This window comes from Opisthorchis viverrini, assembly GCF_000715545.1.
Source record: "Opisthorchis viverrini unplaced genomic scaffold opera_v5_112, whole genome shotgun sequence".
NCBI classification, from domain to species: Eukaryota; Metazoa; Platyhelminthes; class Trematoda; order Opisthorchiida; family Opisthorchiidae; genus Opisthorchis; species Opisthorchis viverrini.
Genome location: NW_008751770.1, coordinates 823196 through 847847, shown reverse-complemented (window position 1 = coordinate 847847; position 24652 = coordinate 823196). Strand labels below are relative to the sequence as shown.

The following is a 24652-nucleotide window of genomic DNA, read 5'->3' as shown; positions in this document are numbered from 1 at the left end:
ATTCCTTGACCAACCCCCATCCACGGTCCCTCGTCCGGCGGGATAAATTAATGTAATGCACTTTCTTCTCGAAATTTGATGGTCCGTCGCCGGAAGTTCTCCTATATACCGCAGATCATTTTGGGAGGTTACGCCCCATCCATAATTTTTACATCTATTGTGTTAAGTGCCAACCTCTGTTGTTAATTAGGCCAGTGGTTACGTTTATCGTTTCCTAAATGACACTTCGTCGATCGTGGGCAAACTTCCGAAATGTGGTCGGTTAGTGCTGGTGAAACCCTAATGCTGAATGTTTGGTCACCACTGACTTTCCCGCATGCGACAGAAGTTATCCGAGGGTAGTAAGCGGTGATGTTGTGTAGGAGAAAAAGCGTCTTGGATAAATAATTTGAGGGCCTCTGACGTTCACTTTGGAGGTTCACTTGTGGCGGATGTCATGGGCGTCGGACGACCTGTGATGTACGTCTTCAAGAAAGCGAGCGCTTGTGCCTTTACGAACGCTGCCCTGCGTGTTCTAACATTTGCGACGAATTTCGCTGAACACACTCATCTCATTTGTTAAACCTGGATATTATAAGGCAGCAAACGTCACTGAATGGTTTTACTGGATGGAGTTTGCACTGGATATCCTGTATGTGTTATCTCATTCTTAAGTTACACCACAGAATGCCCAAATATGCCAAAGTGCGATATCTTGTGTTATATCTCGTAAACTGGTAACAAAATGCGAATCGGTGATGGCCCATCACCATGAAATTCTGCCTACTCAAACAATGCTATGGGCAACATGTCTTTGAGAGCTTCAGACGAACTCGCCGTAAAATTCGCGACTGTAAAATCCCTCTTTTTTGACGAAAATAATTTTGACGTGTTTCGAACGAGCGGTCATCCCAAGTAGAAAAATGCTCAGTATTCGCACAATGAAATTAAACTCGTCAAAATTCGCTAAAGTTTGATTGAAGGTGCCATCCTTTTGTTAATTCTGATCCATGATCAGTTTTCTGGTCAAGAATATAGCATAGTGGTAGTAATTTCACTCATAGAATAACGCTGGCCCCTTCCACAATAGCGCAACAATGTCACCGAAATTCTCATCAGCTAACGAGTCTTCCTGTTTATTGTCACATCTAAATTGAGAATCCTCCCAAGTAGAAGCTCAGTATTCGCACAATGAAATTAAACTCGTCAAAATTCGCTAAAGTTTGATTGAAGGTGCCATCCTTTTGTTACTTCTGATCCATGATCAGTTTTCTGGTCAAGAATATAGCATAGTGGTAGTAATTTCACTCATAGAATAACGCTGGCCCCTTCCACAATAGCGCAACAATGTCACCGAAATTCTCATCAGCTAACGAGTCTTCCTGTTTATTGTCACATCTAAATTGAGAATCCTCTCCCTTCGTGATCTTCGGTGTCTTTGTAATTCCATCAGAATACCCATTTCCCTGATAGTGAAACTTTGCAAATCCAACAGAAAATCCGAAATACTGGAAGACCACTGCCTGCATCCTTTCAGCTATCATTTTCCCGCGTATCTTCAAATGCGTCCTTTCTTTGCACGGGCCAGCTGTCTCCTTTTTTGCTATATCTAATGACCGCGTCCGTGACAAGTGCGCAGAAAAAGGAACTATATGAAGCCCACGAAACCCAGGACAGACGAATTTTGGTCACCCGGTCCGGTTACCAATACGTGGCCTGAAACCCCAGAGTATTGAAATCCGTTGGTAAGATTGTGTGCAGCAAACTGACTGCGAAAACCGAAGCAAAGAACACACTCACGCAAAAATAAAAATATACAAAGTATACGGGTAACCTGAAATGGCCTTAAACAGACACTTCCAAACGCATTCTCCAAGAACTAGTTATTCCGCGGGGACTCTGAGGTCAAATTTATGGTTTACTTGATTCACACAGGCGGTCAAATGAAAATTTACGGCAGGTTCAAATAGTGCAAGCTAAATGCTCATCTTTACTTGTTGTTTTAATCACCGCACCAATTAACTGGAGGATAATTCGGAATTCTGCCAACTGCAACGTTTGATCAGTTGTCGTGGAATCTTGTGGAAGTGCACTGAGAATCGATGCCTCACGCTGGACAGGGAAAGTCACGGTAGTTTACCCTTAGCTAACATTTGTGTTCTATAGTTGCTAAACCTAACAATGTGCAAACAACATGATTTTGAAACCGTTTCAATTCCTGGATAAGAATGTAGTCACTCAGCATTAAGTGTACACCAAGTATCAACTATAAACCTACCGCATGGTTGTGCATATGGTTGGATTACTCTCCCAACTTCGACATCTAGATCTCCAGCCAGGTTCCTAACGGAAGCAGCCGGGAGAAATCTCGGTAAAACCTGTTATTCTGAACGACAGAACTGCAGTCCGTCAGAGCGCATGCTCGGACGACAAATTAACGCCATCTGACCAGTCATTCCGCATTAATCCTAATAAAGTCAGGGGAGCCGTAAGTCAAAGAACACCGTTCAGTGCATTCGAGTCCAGTGAGGCACTTTCAATTCTGAGCTTAAGTTAACACTACACACAACAGGTACGATGATTCATTCCGTCAGACTCACCACCCATTCAAAGAGAGTAACGTGAAACATCCCTGCTTGTCCAAGGCGGCTTTTATAAGTGCTTAGGGGGAAGACTTACCCATAGAAAGCAAGGAAGCATTTGGAAAGGGCACAGTTTAATACTGTGCACTGATGATGCCTCCACGTAGGGTGACGAAACTTTTGCAAGCCGATTGTCTAGCTCGCCGAGCAGATCAGCAGCCACCTGATCAATAGACAATAAACTCACTGACTTCAACACAATACCAAAAGTTGCATAATCAGGTGGACTACAGCTAAAAAGTTAGCAGGTTCCAGGAGGCGCCCCTGGAAATGACGATAAACCAACCGCCTAGAATTGTTTGGTGTGAAATTGGTGCAAGAACCCGTGTTTGGATTGAACAACAAATGGAATATCCGATCAATGAAAGGGTTGGTGTTTTGTAGCACTATGAAGTTTTTAGATAGATTATCTTGATTTCAAACAGTTTCACAAACCTTAACAGTGATGCTTGGGCCATAAATATGTGTTTTGAGACTTTTTGTTGCTCACTCGTAGCAGTGGCACTTTCTGACCTTAATATTCATGGATCCGAGTATGTTTTATTACAGCCACCCTTTATAGTATTGAGGAAGCCACCTAATCTGAAAGCTTGGTAAGCACCAGTACAGCAATCTAGTGACTGCCACAAGATACTCGAGTTTCGAGCTGTTAGATAGTACAAAAATACGGCGGTGATATTTTTAGTACCGAAGAGACAATGACCATCCAATTTCGGTTCGACCAAATGATGGTCACAGTGAGAGTCATTCAGATTGCTGTAAAACTGCCGGGCGCCAAACGGCCAAGTAAAAAAACATTAGTCGGGAGATTGAGGGTTCAGATTAAACACCCATGCAGTTTTGCCTATTTCTAGTTTCTTCCAAGCTTGCGACAAATAGTAATAGTCTTTGGAAAGCGCTAGAATTTGATTTTTGTTGGTAAAACATCCAGCATCCATTTGACCAAGCAGAGTCTCATCGAAGCATTATAAGAATGTTCTTGGACGCACGAGTTTCGGAGTCCAGATATGAGGTAATAAAACGTTTATTTGGCTGACCGGAGTAATCCCGAATCAGTTCTTTAGAATCCATACTGGGTCTTTGTGTGTGACACAAACCACGAAATATGCTCCAAACCTGGATTAAAGAGGTTTTGTCAACAAAACCTGTGTAACCTGTTGGATGTTTATGAATATATATCGGCTTGATTTTGATCGGCCCGTCAGCATTCTGTCAAGCAACATGAATTAAAACAATCAAGAGGCCTAAAAGTACCCCTCATGTCCAAAACTCGGGCAGAGATTAAGCATTCACTTTCTGAGTGACTCTTGGGTGACGGTGGCGCCAACTGCGATGTTCTAATGAGATTGCAAATATTACTTCCTTACAGCACGGCTATGCGATTTTAATAAGGGCTTGTTGAGCGGATTAGGAGGAAAATGGCGGTGATAAAGAAAGCTGATGAGGATTTTTTCAATCGGCCTTGCGTACTTTCAATCCGTCAGTTCGAGAATGAGTTCAAATAATGGTAGATAGGGTGTTTTGGTGACGGTTGCTCAAGTTGCCGTTGATCTACTTGCCCAGCTTGGTTTTTAGATTTCAGGCCTAACGTTCACGGCAGAGGAGAAGTCACCAGCGAGCAGCTGAGCAGGAAGTAAACCCCATCCGCTTACAGTTTCGACCAGTGCCACTATTAATACCAGACACACTCCTTCACTCACAAGATCGACATTGCGAACTTCCTGTTCGTTTCAAAGACTAACTGTCGTGACGCATTTCCTTTTCGAGCGTCTTGCTTACCCATTTGACGCTCTAGGGTGGGAGTTCTGTAGCACTTGTAAACTGCTTCTTTTTCATCTCCGTATCATCTTTTTCCCCGTCATTATAAGTCACATCGCTGTACAAAAGTTCGTTTTACTGAAATACAACCGCTACCGCCCGCTCGTTGGCTCCAACGTGACTTTGAGACTTTTGCTGAGTGACTGTTGTTGTGACCGCCGGTTGGCTATATTTGACCGCTGGTAACACTAAACGTGAACAAACATTTCAGCTGCAAACACTGGACTAATATATTCACACTTGTGGATTAATATATTTCGATCACCGGAGATCTGGAATACCAGGAAGATAGAACTATTCCTGGTGTGGTGGTTCAAGGAACTACGGAATCTCCTATTTAGAACTGTGAGTCAAGATTTACTTGGATTTTTCCCCTTGTGACTTTGTATCTGGCTTACATTATTAGTTTGTTCAGTTCACTGGAGACTCCATAGGGCCGTTAACCACTACAGGCTCAATGGGCTGACTCCTATGTGCTCACCTGTATTTGTGGTCTTATTGGTCTTTTCACGATTTGCGCTGCGTTGTCGTCTGTATTTATTTTAATCCGTTAATTTACTAAATAGGTTATTTTCAACTGTTTTGGTTTCCTTTCCCGACTAGTTTTACAGAATTTTCTTACGTTGTAAAAATCGTTCAACCAGCCTTTGACCAAGGGACGTCGGTGGGTTTGGTCGTGCGACTGTCAGCTTTCATTCTGAACTTTTTACCCACGCAGGTCAGATTCCCAAAAATAACCACAGAAAGCCCGAAGCTTACTGAAACTTCAAAACTGCAAATGCCCGATGGTGAAGCCTGCAAACATCCAGGCAATTGAGTCGCTAAATCAATTAATCAGCCCCATGGACCGAATAAAGTGTCATACAAATAGCACGCGGTCCGTTGTAATTGTTGCGCTGATTTCTTCACGACAGAGCTGTTGTGTTCCCTGTTTACGAGACTTTTAAGGGACGAAGGCAATAAAAGGGGGACGGCAGAACATATAACAGTCTCCACCACACTGTCACGGAGGCGATCCACATTGTCAGGTGATTTGGACACCCCTGAAGAATAAAACACTAGGCAAAGTGCTAAAACCGTTTTTCCAGGATTTGACTGGGGTTTGACGGTCACTGGTTTACATGATCCTAAAAGTGACGCCTGTTTTCACTCATTTGGAGTTGTCAATAGTGAGTGCGTTCCCATAGCAGTCCTGATGCAAGATTAAGATTTCTTCTTCTAGGCTGATTGTTCGCGTATCCAAAAATGCTTCAGAATATGGAATATGGTTTTTCATGTTTCTGACTGTGTAAACAACCCAAAGGATAGGATATCACGCACTTGTTTCCAATCTAACGCTTACAGCGGTGGAAAGTAAAAATGGGGCATGACGGTAAACGAATACTGCCCTTTGCATCCAGCATGAAGACATACATGGGTAACTTAGCAGTAAGATATACAGCTCGTCCTGGCAAAGGAAGTCTAGAAACACCGTATTTTGAATGAAGTTCGAAAGCTATATTGAATTAGTTAGGCACTGCAGTTTCCTATTTAGGGGGTACCCGAAAAGCGGACGGTGCCAGATATAGGCCGTTAGGACTTTGTGCGTTTTGGAAAGAGCTGTCTCCCGCAGTTCCAAATAGGGCATCTTCTAAGATACAACTGGCACAAAAGTTTTTAAGTGAATAGTGTTTATTCATCACTCACATAAGGCCAAGTACTATCTTAAAATGTTTAAAAGTAATCCGAAAATTTAACGAAAAATCTTACACAGCAGAAGGATGAAAAATGAAGTTTACAAAGTACCACTAATTATGGTGAGTGAATAGTCTAAAATTTGGTTGACAGGCAGCTCTCGTAAGAAAGAAACTGTGAAACATGAAGCGAAAGCGAAAGGCTATGTCAGAGGAAAGCTAAAATAACACCAGATCAGAAATTCTGAGTCAAAGCCGACCGTTCATCCTCGTTCTACAATGAAGCAAAGATAACTCTGAGGTGCAATTCCGAGTATCCAGATATCAATTTATCTGAATTAATGACGCTCATATTCATACTGAGATAAAGCTGTAGCACAGCGCACGGTGGTTTTACAAAATTCTGGCTGACTGTTACGCGTCTTGACGTCATAAGTGATGTATGAAAGCATGAAGTGTATGGAGTGGACGGACAGGGATGCTGCTGGACCTTCCAGGCACTTGGCATAGAAAAAATATGCCATCACATACATTGAGCGAATACTGGCGCGCTTTATAATATGCCTTTGATTCCTCGGACTAGTTGTCGATCTTCTCCGTCGACTGGCGCCCGTTATGACGACTAGCCAGCAATAATTAAGTAGCCAACCTCTATTTTTATGTTGAAAGAAAACAGTGAAAGATAATCCACTGCGCATGAATTTCACTTTTCCACAGTTTTTAATCAGAGTAGTCCGGTATCTCCTAAGCAAAAACCATATGAAATGAGGGAACAGGGATTTGTAGTTTCGTTGCTCCGATAAACATGCTTGTTTTGTATCGTACGAAAAGCTATGTAACCCTCAATCGACCATATTTGTTTGGCTCAAGTCTTGTTCTATCGATCGAACCGAGCGTCAAATGTGATAGTTACCGTGTGCGATTTCAATAAGACTAGGGAAAGAGGTGATGATGCTCAACGCAGATGTATTTGATAGCCACCTATGTATCTCTATAGCTGAAAAATCGTTATTCATCAAAATTCATCGTGTTCGCGTAGAGTAGTTCATCTGAAAAATATATATCGAAAATAGAATTTGACTGTCTGTGGACAAATTCTCAAATGGGATCCCAGATGGCTGTGGCGTAACTGAGACCTCCTCAACAACTGACCGCTTTTCGGAACTCTGTTTGGAAAGGCTTAATATATTCCCACAGTCATTTGGATCTTTAAATCATGCAATCTTAGGGAATGTCGTCGCAATAGTAATGGAACAGCGAATAGAAGGCAGATCAGAGTACTGCAGTTCCTTCAAGCTATTGGCTTAAAAATTGAGTTTACCATTTTATATTTTGACCAGTTTTGACCAAACTAGTTCTCATTGTAAAACTTGTTTTCGAGACCCACAGAAACTGGCAATGACAAAGTTTGTTACAGCGAATGGTTTATGTGGAAATGGAGATAGGTGTGGTGAATTTCAGATTACGAGCTAAGTGAACTTTGGACCGTACAGAACTTTAGAGTCGGAGTTACTGTGCACATCCCCAAAACTGTCTGCGTAAGCCAAGTGTTTGACCCATTGCACCTTACTTCATTCCGACAGCCAATGAAAGCACGCAAGATGACAAGTAGTACGATGACCATACGTACTAACTGGCGGCAACCAAATAAGCATGCGCCTGGTTCGATCGCTGTCTTTCAAGTGACCGGTCCCTTTCGAGTGACTGCTGTCTTCCATATGAGCGCTGTCTTTCAAGTGAGCGCTGTCTTTCGATTGATCGTTCTCGAACCATTTCACTGATATTTGTCAACGACTGTCTTGAGGATCTCCCTGCTGGGGGTGAAGTGGATGAGGGTAACGTAAGAAAACAATGTAGGATACAGGTGGAATTGTAAGCAAACGAAAAGCAATCACAGTTACTTGGTTGGCTTGCAACAAAAATAACAAAAGTAATTTCGGGAAAATAATTTAGTCTTAACCGCCCGTGGTGAGGTTCATCAACGTGCGTTGGAAAAGGCCAAAAAAGTTGGGGATTTGGCCATTCATCCAGGGCCTTGAAAAAATGAAATCAACAAAGATTACTCTGAAAATTCAGAAGGTGCTTGTAAGAAGGATACAGCTCATAAGCTTGGCTAAATTAGGAATAGCGGAAGCCCGTTTAAGTAATTTGTTCCGTTATTTATGGCTGTGGGTTATTCCGTGTGTTTCATTAGAATTAGCTTAATAACAAGAACAACGAACGCTGAAACCTTGGTAGTGAGAGCACCCTTCTGTTAAAAAGTGGTATGATTCTAACACATTCATTTATTTTAGGACGAGAGGACATCCTGGATGTGATGGATAAGCGCAAACACCAAGGTAAATGGAATATTTGTCAGGGTGTTGGTAAAGTCGCTTGTTGGTTTAGATCCATAGGACGTGCGGTTTCACAGAACGCGCGTGCACTTGAGTGCCCCGACTTACTTCTATTCCTGAGCTGCTTTTACGCGTGATTCTCCTCCATGGGAATTCCAAAAAGACTACCACAGCAGGAAGGGTCCCGTTCGAAAATGCTCTGAAGTATTGGTGCAATGTTTTGCGCTTAATCGCACATCATGTGATAGACTCTGTGGTCAGAACCAAAATGAGTCGTTATTTGTAATCAATGCACTTTTCCTCCAAAACATTATGCGCTGGGCGTCAAAGAACGCATTTACCGTTTTTGAAGCCGGTTAACTTGAAGCAGGCTCGTAGATTCAGCCGATGTGGTTATTCATGTAAGAATATCACAGTCGAAATGATCTTTGTTGTTGACGAGCATATAGGCAGAGGTACGTGATGACGAACTCCGGGAAATTTGTTAATCCTGCGGAGCTTAGCATATCAGAGTGCATTTTACCCGTGGATTCCAATAATCGAACTTCATACACTTCTAAATAAATGTACAAGTCTTGAAAATCCTGCAGAAACCATAAACTGAGGGGCAGTGGGTTTTAGGAGATAATACAACTAACGTACTTTTTAGATAAAGTATGCTGCTGAATAAATAAAGTTGAACTTGCATATTTTGGTAGAATACATAATTNAGCTAAGGAAATGGAGGAAGTCCAAGAAACCGGATTTGCCAGAGAATTGAGCTGATCCATCCGACCAGCCTCTGAAACTGCCTGTGAGCGAAAATGTTATATCTGACTGTTTTTCCTACTCCAGTCATTATCGTCATCATCATCAAGGACAGCAACATCAGTGTTGCCACTGATGCTTCACTGCCGTACAACCATAAGGTTCGTCTGTATATATATATATATATATATAATTATGATAGATGGTTTTTAAAGGTGAACAGGAATGGATCTACCTTGGCGTCCGAATAAAGCGAGGAAGTCCGCGGGGCAGTACGGTTTCCCCTGCATCATTTCGAACTTGCCGATACTGAAAATTAGTGAAGCAAACATTGATGACAAAGTGTGAAAACAACTTCAAAAGGTTTTTGTTTACAACTCTCCCAGGCCTTCCAATGTTGATGACAGTTAGTTCCCCACTGAAAGTTCGTTTTCATATGAAACACTCCGTGTACATTATCACATGTTACTTCACCAAGCAAAAACATAGGCGTTTTTTATGAAAATGTTTTCCCCAAACGTATCACTTAAATTCTTTAGGCAAGCAAAAATTGACAAAAATCTTACTGTTCTTCGAGATTAGCGTTTTGCGGTTTGTAATTATCCGGAAATTGCGGAATCGGGAGTGTTATTCATCTCGACACTGTGTGTACAACGTACACGATGTGCCGACTTTTTCAAAGACAAACAGATGGATGGAGGCTCCGATTATATCCACTTAGCCGTTTCAAAAGCTTTCCGCATTTTAACGACGCCACAAAGACGCATTTTCAGGATGAGTTTGAAATCAAGGTTTGGAATAGTAATGTTGATGCTTTGCTCTAGAAAATCACGTTTAACTTTAGTTTGTGTTCGCCTATTAACTTACTTATGTATATAGTAGAAAGGTTGACCACGAAAAGACTAATTCACAGTCAACCGGAGTTTACCGTTGGATGGAAATTTAGACAAGCATTTATGAGCCTTGCACCACAGGATGGCGGTGGCCTAAGGCTCCACCGAAATCGCGTAATATCTGATGGTTCTTTGTCAATGACAGGAGATAATCTACATTTGCTTTGTCAGGACAACTCCCAATTTGGTATGTAATCAACACTCACGAATAGCAACCGTCAGTGCCCCACTTCCCAGTCACTTTATTCGACCTTTGGTAGCTTTAATCAACTCCTTATGAAACTGGATAGTCGGCCTTTGCTTGGCTGTTAGCCATTCGTCGTTCCATCTCAATCTCCCAACAAACCGTTGGACCCTGCGGTCACTAAGTCCTCGCAACTGTCACGAAATATACTGACGTTTTCTTCTTATGGGACAAACGGGACAGACTGTCAGCTGAGATTGAAAGTATATTAACCTGCTTCTTGGGTAGATGCTTCCTCTCGTGTGCGAAGATGCGTATATGTGGATATCGTGGCTCAGTTTTATCGGATGTCACGTTGAGTGGCGTTTCATCACTTATTGTCATTCAGGTTAAGTATCGCGCAGATCAACTTTAAGATCAATGAAATAATGAATATCCTTATGAAAATTATGGTCAGAATTGGCCATAACCTCCATTCAAGGGTCTTGTTGGATGCTCAGAATTTTTGCCCTCCAATTCCATTTTGTATCTTAAGAGAATTTTCGCTCAACACTACATGTTTCATTTGTACACGTATGGCGAAATGCCTTGGTCACCGATGAACAGCATAATCAGAGTGCACAGACTGTTGTGTGAAATTGTGCTGTTTTTCACCCCATTTTTCGTGAAGCAACTGAGTGAACGTAAAACGGACATAGTTCCTTCCTGTGCGCGATATGGCGTACCTGGGTGCACTGAACTATTAAGCTTGACGGGTAATAATGAAAAGCTGGCACTATTTTCCGTGGCACTCATACAGTAAACAACTACTCACTTTAGTACTTGACCACACTTCTCACACTTGAAGCAGTTATAGTGGTAGTATTGTTGAAGTACACTGATGCAGTCGCGAGGCCGGACAGGACAGTGACAATTCTGACAGATGGTTGAAACTTGGTCATGTAAGTCCGCAATTTCCATTGCCTGATCCTTGTGTGGGAAGTGAAGAAATGTATAAGAGATTATAAAACCTTACGCCAATCGTGTCATGTGGAAACTTTAGGCCGCTTTGTACAGCGTTCATGTGTCTGTGTATTTTAGGCTACCTCAAATATTTAGAAGCCAACACGTATATACATCATGGGTCTGCTTACAAATCCTAAGTTCTGAAGGGCGAAGAAAGAAGGCAGACACTCATCTATTGCTCTTTTCTTCCGCAGTTTATGACACACAAAAGACAACAAAGTACACTTATATTTATCACTGCCCTAAAAATTGTCACTGCACAAATTTGTTTTATCCCCAAAAAATTGAGTTCTAAAAGAAGAGTCATAATTCGGAAAATATGACTACAATCTACAGCGGATTTTAGGCAGAGACCTGTGGATCGCCGAGGGGTTTCGGTTCACTCAAAATGTCCAACATCCAAGCTAACACACGGCGTGATTAACTTGGGGTGAAGAATTCGGGTTTCCCAGTACAAAACCCTGCCTTGCTTTTTTAACTACCAAAATGATGCAAATCGGGGGACCTAAACCGCTTCAAAAAAGTACTTTTAGGAATCTGCAGTACTGAAAGATATTGTTTCACTTTTCTATAGGCTAACTAACTTGTGCAAATTTTAGGACGACTTGAAAAATAACTAGCCGGGGACTAGCAGCCAATTTGAATTGGTTTATACGGGAATGCGAATCCAGGCCAACGGAATTGCAGGATTTTCATCACTATGCTGCCTGGTTAATACGATGTGCAACATTCCTCTATGGACCTCCTGATAAGAAGACCGTGAAAGTAGAGGGAGTACCCCTAAATAATGTTTGAGAAGTATGCCGTCACGGCATTCGGTAGTTGTTGGGTTACGGCTCAGAATTCGCATCAAGATGACTTTAATATGCAATGATCCATGAATAGCGCGTTCCGCGTACAAGTTTAATGGTATTTCCTTTGTCACCTCAGGATATGTCCCGTAAGCTGATATGTTTACGCACTGAGCAGCCACCTAGAAATACCCGATAGAGCCAAACAGGCAGCCACTCATAATTTAAAAGCTGTAAGTGCAAAATTAGTCTCTCATAATTATGTTTGTAAACTGTGAAAGAGATTTGACCGCACAAGATTCTGTGAGGTTTCTCAAAGTAGTTGGGGGTCAGGTAAAGCACCCGCTTTGCGTGGGGAATTTCGAAACTCAGACGCAACCGCCAAGCAATCTAGTAGACCTGGACTTAAAAGTGCATAAAACAAAACGTGAAATGGCTTCGTTCTGGTTGATAGGACCTCGTCATGAATACATTCTCACACTCCACCCCCTTACGATGATGTTGGCATTCCATGCAAGATCCAGCCAACTCATCACGAGACGTACAAATTTTCTCATATTCAGTGAGAACTATTGAGGTGCGTGGTGTGCATGTAATTTACTTGGAATAATTCTGCTCTACTTGACAGTTTTACACAAATTCTCACACTCCACCCCCTGACGATGATGTTGGCATTCCATGCAAGATCCAGCCAACTCATCACGAGACGTACAAATTTTCTCATATTCAGTGAGAACTATTGAGGTGCGTGGTGTGCATGTAATTTACTTGGAATAATTCTGCTCTACTTGACAGTTTTACACAACTTACATGGAGTCTGTCCCTTATTTTTTCAATGCCTGCGGGTAGATGAAAAATAAAGGAAAGCATTACGCGGAGAATGAAGCCATATTTATGGTCCCATTGACGACTGCATATGCCTAAGTAAATTTTCATATTGAATTCAACGAAAACTGGCCAAGCGCTCGAACCATTACAATTTTTTTATCGAGAACAGCAGAATTACAAGGGGCATATAAGAATCCCGCCTCTAATCAGATAAACGTCCTACGCAGAATGAGGGGAATTTCTGGAACCGAGCTCATAAAACAAGCCAAACAGGGGCTTTGTTAAAAATAGACACTTTAAAGGTGAAATTTTTTTTAGCATATTTCAACCGCTAAATGGTGGTTAGTATTTCCCTGATTCAAGCGGTTTTAAGAAGCACTTCCACAGTGCCTAGCGGATAGCCCGTGAAAGTTGAAATCCATTTTGTGGACACAATTAAAGTCGGTTTTGTACAAAACAGGAAATACAAAACTAGCGTCCATGGATCTTCATTTCGAAGCATTATTGGGGAAGACGTCAAAACCTTTCACGGTCTGTGAAATTATCCTTCATCAGCCTCTAAAACCTAGTAGGACAGTTGTGAACGAGAAATAAATATTCAACGCGGATTGCTAGAAACGGCTGAAAAACTTTTTCTAACAACTTACCCTTTGCAGAGAGTATTGCTCGAAAATGAGCCTTGCAGTATGGCTGACCGTCAATTGAATGGTAGTTCTCAACACTGGAAAAAGGAAAATAGACCGTCTATTATGGATCGACGCATTGCAATGATGAGCTGAATTCGTTGGTATGATTTACCTCGTAGTCACTAGAAATATACACACACCAGATTCAATATCTCCAAAGTGCTCCGTTTTGAGCAACAGTACTAACTGGTGCGAGTAGCATCACACATTTAAAGTAGTTCTATGAAGGGGTGAGATGAATTTTTGTTCTCAAGTGTAAGTTATAGATGATGTAAGAACTGCTTACCCAAGTGTTCCGTTACAAGCATTGCATTTGAAACACCGCTTGTGATACACACGGTCCATCACGTAGAGACTTTCGGTCGCGAACGACTTCTGACCGCAAACATAGCAACGGGTTTTATCTAGAGGAAGCTTTACCTCAACCTGAAAATCAACATTACCGTTGAAAGACGAGGGTTAATAACTTGTAAAAAGTAGAAGATAGTCACGGTTACTGAAAGTTTGCCCTCCTTTGTGATGTCAGTGGACAGTAATAAGCCACATTTGAACGATAACTCCTTAGGGTTCTACGTAATCAGAGTGTCTATCTTCGGAAATTTTGTCTGAATATTACGTAGGTTTGATCGTTGTATAGCTAGACGAGATACCGTTCAACACGCAACCAGTTCGCCATATGTGGTGCTGTGGTCGAGGAGCTTGCTCGGATTGGCTCTATGGGGAAACTTTTGGGGTACCAAAATTTGACTACTATCGACGACATAGTTCTGGGAAATTACGGACAAGACTTTGGACTCCTTACTTCATTTGACTCAAAACGCTTACCTGTTTGAGCTGAACGGAACTTTGGTAAACAAATGTGTATTGTGGAAACCTTGCATAAAACGCCGTCTAATGATCATCGTCGTGAGCAGCTCTGGATTGATTTGTTAGTATAATGGCGAATCATTTTCGAATTCCTTTTTTCCCAATTCATGATTAGATGTCTGTACGGAAATGCGAGCTTTGGCCTTGCCGTCTATTATATGTATAGGTGTACTCTGTTTGTACCGTAAATTATATTCTGTATATATTCTCGAAATTCAGAATTAAGTGCTAGCAAACGTTCTCAACAACTCTCCGTTTTTGAGTTTCTCGTGATATTTCATAAGTGAAACATGTTCAAGCGGACGACATAGCAAGCGAAAAGGCTTTAATTTAGATGAATTGATAGTATGTGAGCTCAGGCTCATATGACTGGCAGAGAATGTAATAACCTAAGTAAGAGGAAAATAGTTCTTGAAATCCAGATTAAACGGATAACAGTGCTTACACATTAGACATTGGTGTCGGTTCATGGGGACAACCAGATATCCAGTGGCTATCACAATCTTGCGCCAATCCATACCGTTAAGTTGCTTCACTCAAATAAACTTTGATAGCTGTTTGAAACGGTGTCATACTAGGCATAAATGCATTCTAGAATTTACGATTAAGCAAGCATTGAAGCCTATCTGTGTTGAGAGAAAATGCTCAATACGGATCAGGCTATGTACTTGTTGAATTAGAACTCGTAGTTTTGGCAGGAAAATAAATCGTCGGTTCCTCTACTTTTTTCACCGGGACAAAACCATCATCACTGAAATTTTTAGTCCAAATACCACAGGTTTTCTGGAGAAACTATGTTTTCCAAACGAGTAAATATTGTTCTGTAGACACGAACCAGTAATCAACACGCTAATTAACTTACGAATTCCGTGTCACTCCAGTTAGGCGCACGTGTTTCCTCAGCCATCTTTGTCGCATCTAAGACACCAAAACAAGCAATTCTTATTTTTTCGTTTTGGCCACTTACATAGATCAGTAAACAAATGCAAATAATGCGCCAAGCATTATAATATGTTTTAACCACACACTGTGTCGAAGGCAGTATCGAACAAATTAATCACCACTTTTGCTTACACTGATCATTGATGGCATTTGCATAATCTTTTGAACAATATGGTCTTCCGTTCAGTTCTTGGTAACTCCAAGGGCTACAAAGAACGTATTTTGGTAGAATAAGAACGTTTTACGATCAAAATCACAGACTGTGGTGCTGTAACTATCTCGAAACTGTCTAGGTTCCATTTGAGGATTGCACACAGATAGGCAAAATTGTCACCTAATGTTTGACACACAAAATACATATCCAAAGCATCCAGTTGGTAAGAAACGATTTACCGCCACCACAATCCGAAATGAAACCTGTGGATGCTTTCAACTGGGTTATAAATTGTTCAGCATTAACACATATTAGATGACAGTCTAAAGTGTGGAGAGCTATAAGTTTCATCTCACCTGAGGTTTCGACCACACGTGTGGCACTGCAGACAGTAGAAATGGTAGAGACGACCGGACAATGGTACGTAGTTTGTTGGGAATACGGACTTGCCGCAAACAGCACAGGAGCCTAGAGATTGAGATGGATGATTCTGTAGGTGAAAAAACAAAACTGTAAGCTTTCCGTCAAACTGATGTTGTTCACTAAACTCTCTTCGTCCCATAGATATTCAGTGATGTTTGTCTTCCCATGTGAACAACTATGAAGGAACGTCAGTGCTAAATGTTGAACGCCTCACATGGGAAAGTCCTACTGAGATAAGGGATCAAGAAAGCCGATTGCACTAAAATCGAATACAGGTTTGTCGTCATTTGGTTGTGGGTTTGTAACGGATGGCCGCCTTTAAAATTTTTTATAAATGTGTTCCAACGTCGCCACATGTTTTACTATTTGACATCCATACGCCTGCAGTAATCTGTATCCGTAAATACGTTACACCACCAAATTTTATCAAACACTCAAGTAAAGATGTGGTCATTTCGCCAGGAGGCTTATGCTTAAGCTGTTCCGTTTTTCGAAAAACACCCAACGGATGAGTTGCAATTCGTCTCCCAATGGAGCTAACGGTATCTGGAATGGACTTTCTACTCTTAAGGCTGTATAAGTCTAAAGTCAGCTTAGTGTTCGGTTTATTTTTTGCATGCTTTAAACGAACGAGACAAATTGTGCGACAACGTCTACATGTGCTCAATCGGATCTACAAAGTCAGTTATTAGGTCAGGGTGGTCCAGCTCATTTTCAGTGAATAAAATAGGGCCATAACTGTCACCGGTAGTCTAATCTATCGGATTTTTACGAATGAATACAGCAGCGATTTTTTGATGTTTTCATTATAGGTTGTGTAGACGGTTCATTCCATTTGACTCCTTATGTTCTTTCCGGTGAACTTCCGGAGAAGCCTGGGTAAAATATTCGTCTAATATACAAAACGATGCAAGCTTTATGCTGTTTATGTTCGAATGATTTCTGTTGTATAGCAGTTGGGAGCATTTTATTCGGAAATCAACCAAAAGCGAAAATACAGAAATTTGCTAGTAGTTTTTTGTGCGCCTGTCTGCGAATCTGGTACCCACAATGCGGTGAGGTCGACGGTTATTTTTCGACTTGATGGGCGTGAAATTTGTGCCCAAATGGTCGAAAAATTGCACCGTGATAAGTGGACATGCGTCACAGCCAGGTTAAACAGCGCAGTAGACTGTCGTCTTACAACAGCATTTCTGCCTTATAATTGTCACATGTAACTCCAAGTCCACCGCTTGGTAACTATCAAATCCCATAGCAAGGTTGGGGTCCGTTTAGAACCACTATACTTACTTTCTTTCAGTCGAAGTTCCAACAAGTGTCATCACGTATGCACAACAAACCGGTAATGTCAGCGACCCAATAATGTAGGTCCTAATGCTATGCACTAGAGCGTGAACTTAAGGAAGAGAAAAGAAATCTCAATCGAATTCCGCCGTACTTTTTTTCGTAGAAGGTAGGGAGTAAACAATTGCCGAGCTAAGTTCTGAAATCAGCATTAATCCCCTTACTGATAGAACAAGGTAAGAAATATTTTCATCTTATATCCGTTTTGACGAAAAACGTTTGCAAGCACCGAGTTCGTGGCTATGCCCAACTACTCGGCTGAAGAATGAGCGCTTTGTGCCCTCATGGCCTGAGGTAGATGTTTAATTCTCTGGCTTGCGTTAAGCTGGAAAGTGTACTGTAGAGCGTGGAAAAAGGAGCAGTTACCCCGGGCGCAAAGCATTTGTTTTTGAGGAATTTAGATCCAAACATTAAAACGATACTTAGCTGCGTTGCTGACAGTCGAAGTACTTAGGTTAACTGTGGTTCAGAGTCCCGGTGAGAACCACTGAGTTCCGTCAAAAACAAGCCACGAATTACTGACCATAAGGTACACTTGGCGCTATGAACGATTAACGAACTAGGGAGTACTTTGCCGCCAAAATGTAATGAAGTCACAAGATTCCTCACAATAATTTGTTCAGAAATGCAGCTCAAGGACATTTCATCCACCCTTGAGTCACGATAATGAACACAAAACAGAAAGTTCTGCCGGCGAATGCCTCTCACGATCAGACATATCTTCATTCTTCTTATAGATAGGTCTTTATCGACAGATGAAACAAAACATAAATAGACAGCCAGATTTCTGAACAAATGACTAATTTACTTGGAGGACCTTTGTTGGATACATGAGTTAGGTCATCATTTAGGATGGGAAACCGATCCAAGGATGGCCAGTTTGGCCAGACTTCGGATAAGCCATTGAACTAATCTCGGGAAAACATACGGCACCCAGCCGGTCCTCAGTTAGCGCTATTTATCTAGGTTGACCTGATCCATGTCCCTTCTTAGTCGCATGCTGAGAAGGAGGGCTTAGAGGAAGCTGTTCTCCAGCAGGGGGACTTCTAAACGTAAGAGATAGTATACAGAAAGCACGTTTATAGAATATCACTGAAGGATGCTTGCCACTAGTGGGTAAGATGATAAGAAGGGAAGAGGTAGAACTACTTACCGGGTGGGCATTAAATTGCATCTGATGGTTGTCTACCTTCCTTTCTTTCTCTATGGGAACATAGGTGGTTTCTTGTTCAACGGGAGGTGGAGGTGCAGCGCTAATCAGGTTTATCTGTAAAATTATAAAAAGGTACACCAAATATCCTGTGTTGTGCACAGTTGGAAGAATTGTAATTCAGCTTTTTGGCTCCTGTAGAACAAACGATGCAATAATCAATGTGCTCGGCCTTGAGTTTGAGGCGTTGAGATGCTTCCGAAGGAAGTGTGCCTAATGTGCCTGTAGCTGCGATATATTAGCCCTGTTAGGGTGAAACATTTTGACAAACAGACTAACTTTAATTTGCCCTTGAGTCTATTCATTTATTAGCGACCAAATGCAAAGTAACTCAGAGTCACTTACGCGGTCCTGAGAAATTGCTCTTTGGGAGCCGTTGTAGCTGTCATGTGGTAGTTGGGTATCCATATCGTAAACACTCTGAAGTGACAATGAGAGATCCATAATATATGCGCATTTAAGACAGTATGCTAGTTTGAAGCGTCAAAAACGCTGCTTACCCACGCATTTTTGCTGGGACGACGAGCAGATATACGGAATGAAGATCTTCTGAAGGCGCTCTGTGGAAAAATCCAAAACAAACTGGACCAAGTGATAAGACAACCAACCAAGATAACATAACATTTCACCTGAGGACTGTATTACTCAAGGGAGACCTGGCACAATAGACGAATCCTTGTAGACAAAAATGAACTTCATTCATAAATTCATTTAGTTGTTAATGGACAACTGATCATTCTGACAATCATATATGCGACTCACAGTATCGTCGATCGGAGTCATTCGTGCGGAGCTTGCCTGCTAATAAAAAACCGCACATTAAGTTTCCATAATGACTACCAACAGCGAGCTCAAATGTGGACAGACTGCAAGTAGTTCAAGAAGGAAAAATAACTTACACGACTTAAACGCCTTTCTTCTGAAGATTCTTCACTCTAGGAGATATTCAAGAGGTTAATACATGAAATGAATCGTTCACGTTCAGAGCGAGTGGCTCTATATAATGTCTAGAGACAAGTTAATGTTGCTTCTGGGTAGCTGTGTTGATCTAGACTGTCAAGAGAAGTTTGCGCCATCTTGTTAGTGTGTAGACCCAGCTCAGAAGCTGTGCTTGAAGTGGTGTCAAAAGTCCTGGCGATTCATAGGATGTGCAATTTTGATGCGTTCTAATAAGTAAAGTATTTCCAGCAATTTCGCTTAAAATGATTTAACTACATTTCGAAAATTCCTATTGGGGCACACACAAAATTTCTGGTAGTCTTAGTCGGTTTGGGAATTTCGGTGGAAATTTCCCCGTGTCAATGGAGTCTATCTATGCTGAAATGGAAAAAAGCACTATACAGACTTTCTCCCACAGTATGCAAATTACGAAACTCCAGAGAGTCACATTCATGCTGGTAATTTGAGCTGCTGAACGTTAAAGGTGCTAGCCAGGTGGTTGCGGGTTTGAGATCTGCTGGAGGTTTGCATAATGTGCACCGGTGATTGGTCCTAATCGAGGTGAAACTGCTGTACAGCGCTTTTCAGGTTTTCAGCATAGGACGAAATCTATACCAGAGCACTAGAGTAGTTGGGTGTTTTGGGAATTTAATCCACAGTACCTATGCGTTTGCTTAATTCCAGCTGCAGAGTGAGCCAAAAACCTGACATTGATGACCGTTGATGACACACGATGCGAAACCTAACCTGTTTCAGACAGTGACGGAATACTCATGAACAATGTACGAACAAACATAGAACCCTCACAACTACCGATTACAATGCCAGGGTTTTGCAGAAGTCTGTCACGTCATAAGTCATACAGTGGCCGAGTAGAGGCTCCACTTATTTTAAACTATATGCCTAATATTTATAAACCTAGTACACTCCTCCAAAATTTAGCATAAATGATGAGTTTATAGGGAAATTTCAGTGGAATGTGATGTGGCCTTCTTGGTTTCGGTAGAAGTGTGTTGGATGACAAGTCGTTTGACGTCAAATCATTGCAAGTTTCTTGTTGGTTTCGACAAACTAACGTGATTTGAAAGGCAACTTCCTGCCTAGAAATTGTTTACAAGCCTGTACTCATGAGGGGATGGATCAGCGTCGAAAATGTACACGGCTCATGTTAACACTTTTTGAAAGTCTGACAAATTGGCATTGCGGCATAGAACAACGCGACTTGATCGTCCTTGTGTCCAAAATTATTCGAGAAAATAAATATAGACTGTAAAATCTTAAAACTGATCATACAAAGTACCTGGTCCTTGCAAACTTGAAGCTTTCTCCCCCAGATGTATTTGAGGTAATCCTCTTTCCTTGGATTCAACAAATTTGGTGTTGAGATATTTCCCCTGAGAAACCTTACCATACACTGAAGAAAGCTTTGGGCGGATGGGGTTGTCTTTTTAAACGTATCCGTTCTAGCACTTAGGCTATACGCAATGCCGTGGCGCAGCTTGTTCTCAGGATTGGTATCCTTCGCATACGCTTGCTTAGTTCCAGAAGCACATACCGTTGAATACTGGTTGAATAAAAGGTAACCCGGCTTTTTAAATCCAACGATTGGTCATTAAATGTTCATTGAAGCTAGTTTGCAAATTCTGCAACGTATATGACATTCAATGGGAAATACTTAACTTATTGGCCTTTTCAACGCAAGATATTTTGTCAGGTTGATGAACTGCAAAGTGTGTATACAGTTGGAAACGGTGACCAAGTTTGGCTTATTGCACATTCCAGTTATGGGAATGTCTATGGATGACAGAACGTCAAGTTGTGTTTTGTGCATTAATTATTTCGTTTAAATAGGTGATGACGAAAAACCTACCAGTATAGGAAGGAAAAGGTAAGGTTCAATATTAAAGGTTTACCACCAGAAACCCATTTAAAAGGGTAACTAAAACGAAGCCAAGCACTGTGACATACCCGAATTAAAACGTGGTACACTTACTGTGTTCCTTCTACGGAATTCCAGGTAATCAGCAACTATAAACAGTGGAGGAAAGTCGGTTTAACTTCTCAAGCTCACGTAATGCAACGTACAATTCATTCATGGTCACATTACGAAATACCCTAATATAGAGACTGTTGATCTACGGCTCTGGTGGAAAGAGACAGACAAAAGTAGGTTTAATCAGGCTGTAGGTAATGTGCGAACTTGCGCATATCCAGTTAGCCTTACATGAGATTATTCAAGAAGATTTTGCTCGCGGGTGTTTAACACTATGCAAGGATGGAAACGTTAGCTTCACTTATCTATACCGAATATATTTGTGCTAGGCTTACAGCTACCGAATCGTGGGTAGAGTTATTCAAACTAATAAGGAATGGAAGCGCTCCCTTCAGTTTAAGTTTCGGGAGATATTTAGAGGTTTGTCAAGTACATGACGCGAATCACAATTTGATTTGAGTACGGATGAACACGTTACTCACCTGCCTGTGAGTAATGTGGTGTACAGTATAATACACCACCAAACACTTTTCCAGCTGCTTTTCTATAAAGAAAAAAAGAACAATACATTAGACTCTTGACAACGTGAAAAGTAAGTTAAGTTGTGTTAGTACTCACCCAATGTCTATTTCACAGGTGCGGCATCGTGCACATTCCGGGTGATATACGTGCTCCGCAATGACCAGCTTGTTTTTTGGATCAACCATCCGGTTGCACGAATGGCAAAACTGGCTATCGGATTCCCGTTGCCTGAATGACTAAGAATGACAAAAACTCAGCTATTTAAGCTAAATGACTCAGTCAGAAGATAAAAGATATGAGGTCCAGGATAAAACAGTGACTGGTAAAGTTTATTTGAAGGGGTCATCCACAGGCGTAAAGAACAGATAGTCATCAGTTTACGTGATATACTACTTCTGACAAACGTTGTTGGGTTGTATACAGGGAACACCCTACAATCACAAATTAAATGGTAGTTTACAAACGACCCCAGCCAAGGAAACTCGATTTGCTTTCAACCACAAAGGCACACTTTGTATCATTACTTCTGTGTAAGTGACCAACAGTCTGCATGCTGTTGGCGTTAAACACCCCGTAAACCTTTCCTAAACAACATGATAAGTTCAGGTGACCAAAGAAAACTCTGGAGACATTTAACTATAAGAATACATGGGTTTTTCACCTCTCGCCGTTAAGCGTGTGTGCTGAAATGATTACCTTTCCTGTTAGTAACTTGTAAACGTTAAACAGTCCACAGAGAATAAATCGGTGGGTTCATCCACTCGCAGGAAGGCAAAGCATTTAAATCTGAAGTGTCGATTCATCAGTTTGTGTGTAACGTCAGAATAGAGTGTACTCTGAAACTCCGGTACCAGAAAACATCCATGCACAAATCAACCCAATAGAAACACTCCACTCTTTTGGCTCACCTCATTTGATCTGCGTAATGTGACTGTTGTCTCTGACGTGGGATATGGGTGCCAGTCCTGATAAATGTTAGCAGGGAATAACCACGGAATCAGCGTACCACAAGTACTTCAAACCCGTCAACGTCATGATTGAGCACCGGAAAAAAGTTCGCTAGGTTAGTGTTTAGCAAGTGGAAGAACATTTCACCTGATAATCCACTTTAATTGGGAGTGAGAATTTGCAACAAGAATGAATTCCCAAATTCGAAAGCGTTCGTCATTCTACAAAGACCGGTATTCCAAAATGAGTGCATACTGCCAGCATACTGGGTCTAGGGTTGCGTTCGGTGATTGACTCGCTTAAATGGATCATACTCCACTGCACACGTACGCTTCCATTTGTTGAAACTTATTAAGGTCAGCTTTACAAACTATAGTTACACGACTTACCATTTCTGTACCAAAACAGAATGCTGTACAGTAACTCACTGGTTATACGCTTGAAAATATTACTTGCAATCTGCCTAGCGGTTATCTGATGCTACGGTGGATGTGCAGCTAAGACTATCGCAATACATTTTTAGGGCGTTTCAAAGACAGTTTTGCAAAGTGTTCTTATATTAAACCACCCAATTTGTTTGGGTATTCGGACAGAAAATTATCCAAGTTTGCCTGTGAATTGAAATAAATCTTCTTATTCGACACAAACGTTATCGCTTACGTGAGTAACACCAATAGGCAATTCCCTCGGTTCAACTGTGACGCTTCGTGGGCTCCGCAGTAATCTTGGTGAGGCTGGTTGTGATTTTACCTGGAAGGAGAAGTTTAAAGTGAGATCAGTAGCCACACAGAGAATGTTGGACAACCTCTCAGTCCACGAGCTAAAAGAGAATGTTGTTTCACAGGTAAAAAAATCTACTAAATTAAGAAAGCAATAATATTACTACAAAATATAATAACTGTTTGTTGCTAATTTGGTTCGGGGAGGCGTTATTCATAATAAAATTAAAAATTTTTAATAGTAAGAGAAGTACAGCTTAGAGAATGAGGTTGGAAAACTCTTAAAATTGCACCATAAAATCTGTTTTCAATGTCATTTTTCCATACTTATTCGGATAATCTGTTTGCAAAGACGGAGGTGAACTCAATAATTTGTTGATAGTATAATACAGATAACAAATAGCCAGACTGAATTACGTCGAAAAAGTGGCAACGGACTTCTTCAGATTACCTGACGTGTACTTTCTGTTGGACGCGAATAGCTCATTTCCACGTGAATGGGTTGTTCACCCTAAAATACACCAGGCAGAGTGTGGCATGAAACGTTGAACAAATCGTTATTAGACAGTTTTATTTCGAAACATTTTAATAACCGCTCATAACGACAATGTTACAGATGTTTCCGAATTATTCACAGTGGAGACAGATTGATGAAGATCAGATCCAGTGTAACGCACTGTTGTGAAGTTGGCTGAAACATATGTTTACCATTTCATAAAATATTTGTGACGAAGGTAAACGAACAGTTTGCCCTTAAACGTTTAGAAATCACTTGAGTGGGCAATTTTTGTGATGCACTGCGACAAATTATCGTGAATACCACAGGCAGTTGGAAGAGATGGGTTCCGTTGAGGAGTATTGGTAACGAGAAATCACCATCAATAATTCTTGACGTTCAAGAATACTAGGCTTGACTCTCAACAGTAACGAAGTCTTTTGCAAGGAAAACAGTAACTCTGAATATGTATCACGCAACTGACCAATATCAGTGGCAAACCGTCAGGATAAG

General features: G+C 41.3%; 1 protein-coding gene across 1 annotated transcript in view; it reads right to left on the bottom strand.

Moving 5' to 3' along the window:
- Positions 1 to 6213: 6213 nt before the first annotated feature.
- T265_05817 (hypothetical protein) overlaps positions 6214 to 24652 on the bottom strand; it is a gene marked incomplete at both ends in the record, with an annotated part of 36030 nt that continues 17591 nt past the window's right edge. The window contains 21 exons of the mRNA XM_009170924.1: positions 6214 to 6287; positions 7747 to 7926; positions 9431 to 9504; positions 11087 to 11241; positions 12879 to 12907; positions 13544 to 13617; positions 13869 to 14008; positions 15312 to 15367; positions 15524 to 15597; positions 15902 to 16035; positions 18466 to 18579; positions 18868 to 18942; positions 19023 to 19082; positions 19285 to 19320; positions 19422 to 19457; positions 21455 to 21489; positions 21937 to 21998; positions 22073 to 22212; positions 22885 to 22941; positions 23585 to 23674; positions 24095 to 24154. Coding sequence (XP_009169188.1) covers positions 6214 to 6287; positions 7747 to 7926; positions 9431 to 9504; positions 11087 to 11241; positions 12879 to 12907; positions 13544 to 13617; positions 13869 to 14008; positions 15312 to 15367; positions 15524 to 15597; positions 15902 to 16035; positions 18466 to 18579; positions 18868 to 18942; positions 19023 to 19082; positions 19285 to 19320; positions 19422 to 19457; positions 21455 to 21489; positions 21937 to 21998; positions 22073 to 22212; positions 22885 to 22941; positions 23585 to 23674; positions 24095 to 24154 — 1755 coding nt within the window. The remainder of the gene's footprint in view (positions 6288 to 7746; positions 7927 to 9430; positions 9505 to 11086; positions 11242 to 12878; positions 12908 to 13543; positions 13618 to 13868; positions 14009 to 15311; positions 15368 to 15523; positions 15598 to 15901; positions 16036 to 18465; positions 18580 to 18867; positions 18943 to 19022; positions 19083 to 19284; positions 19321 to 19421; positions 19458 to 21454; positions 21490 to 21936; positions 21999 to 22072; positions 22213 to 22884; positions 22942 to 23584; positions 23675 to 24094; positions 24155 to 24652) is intronic.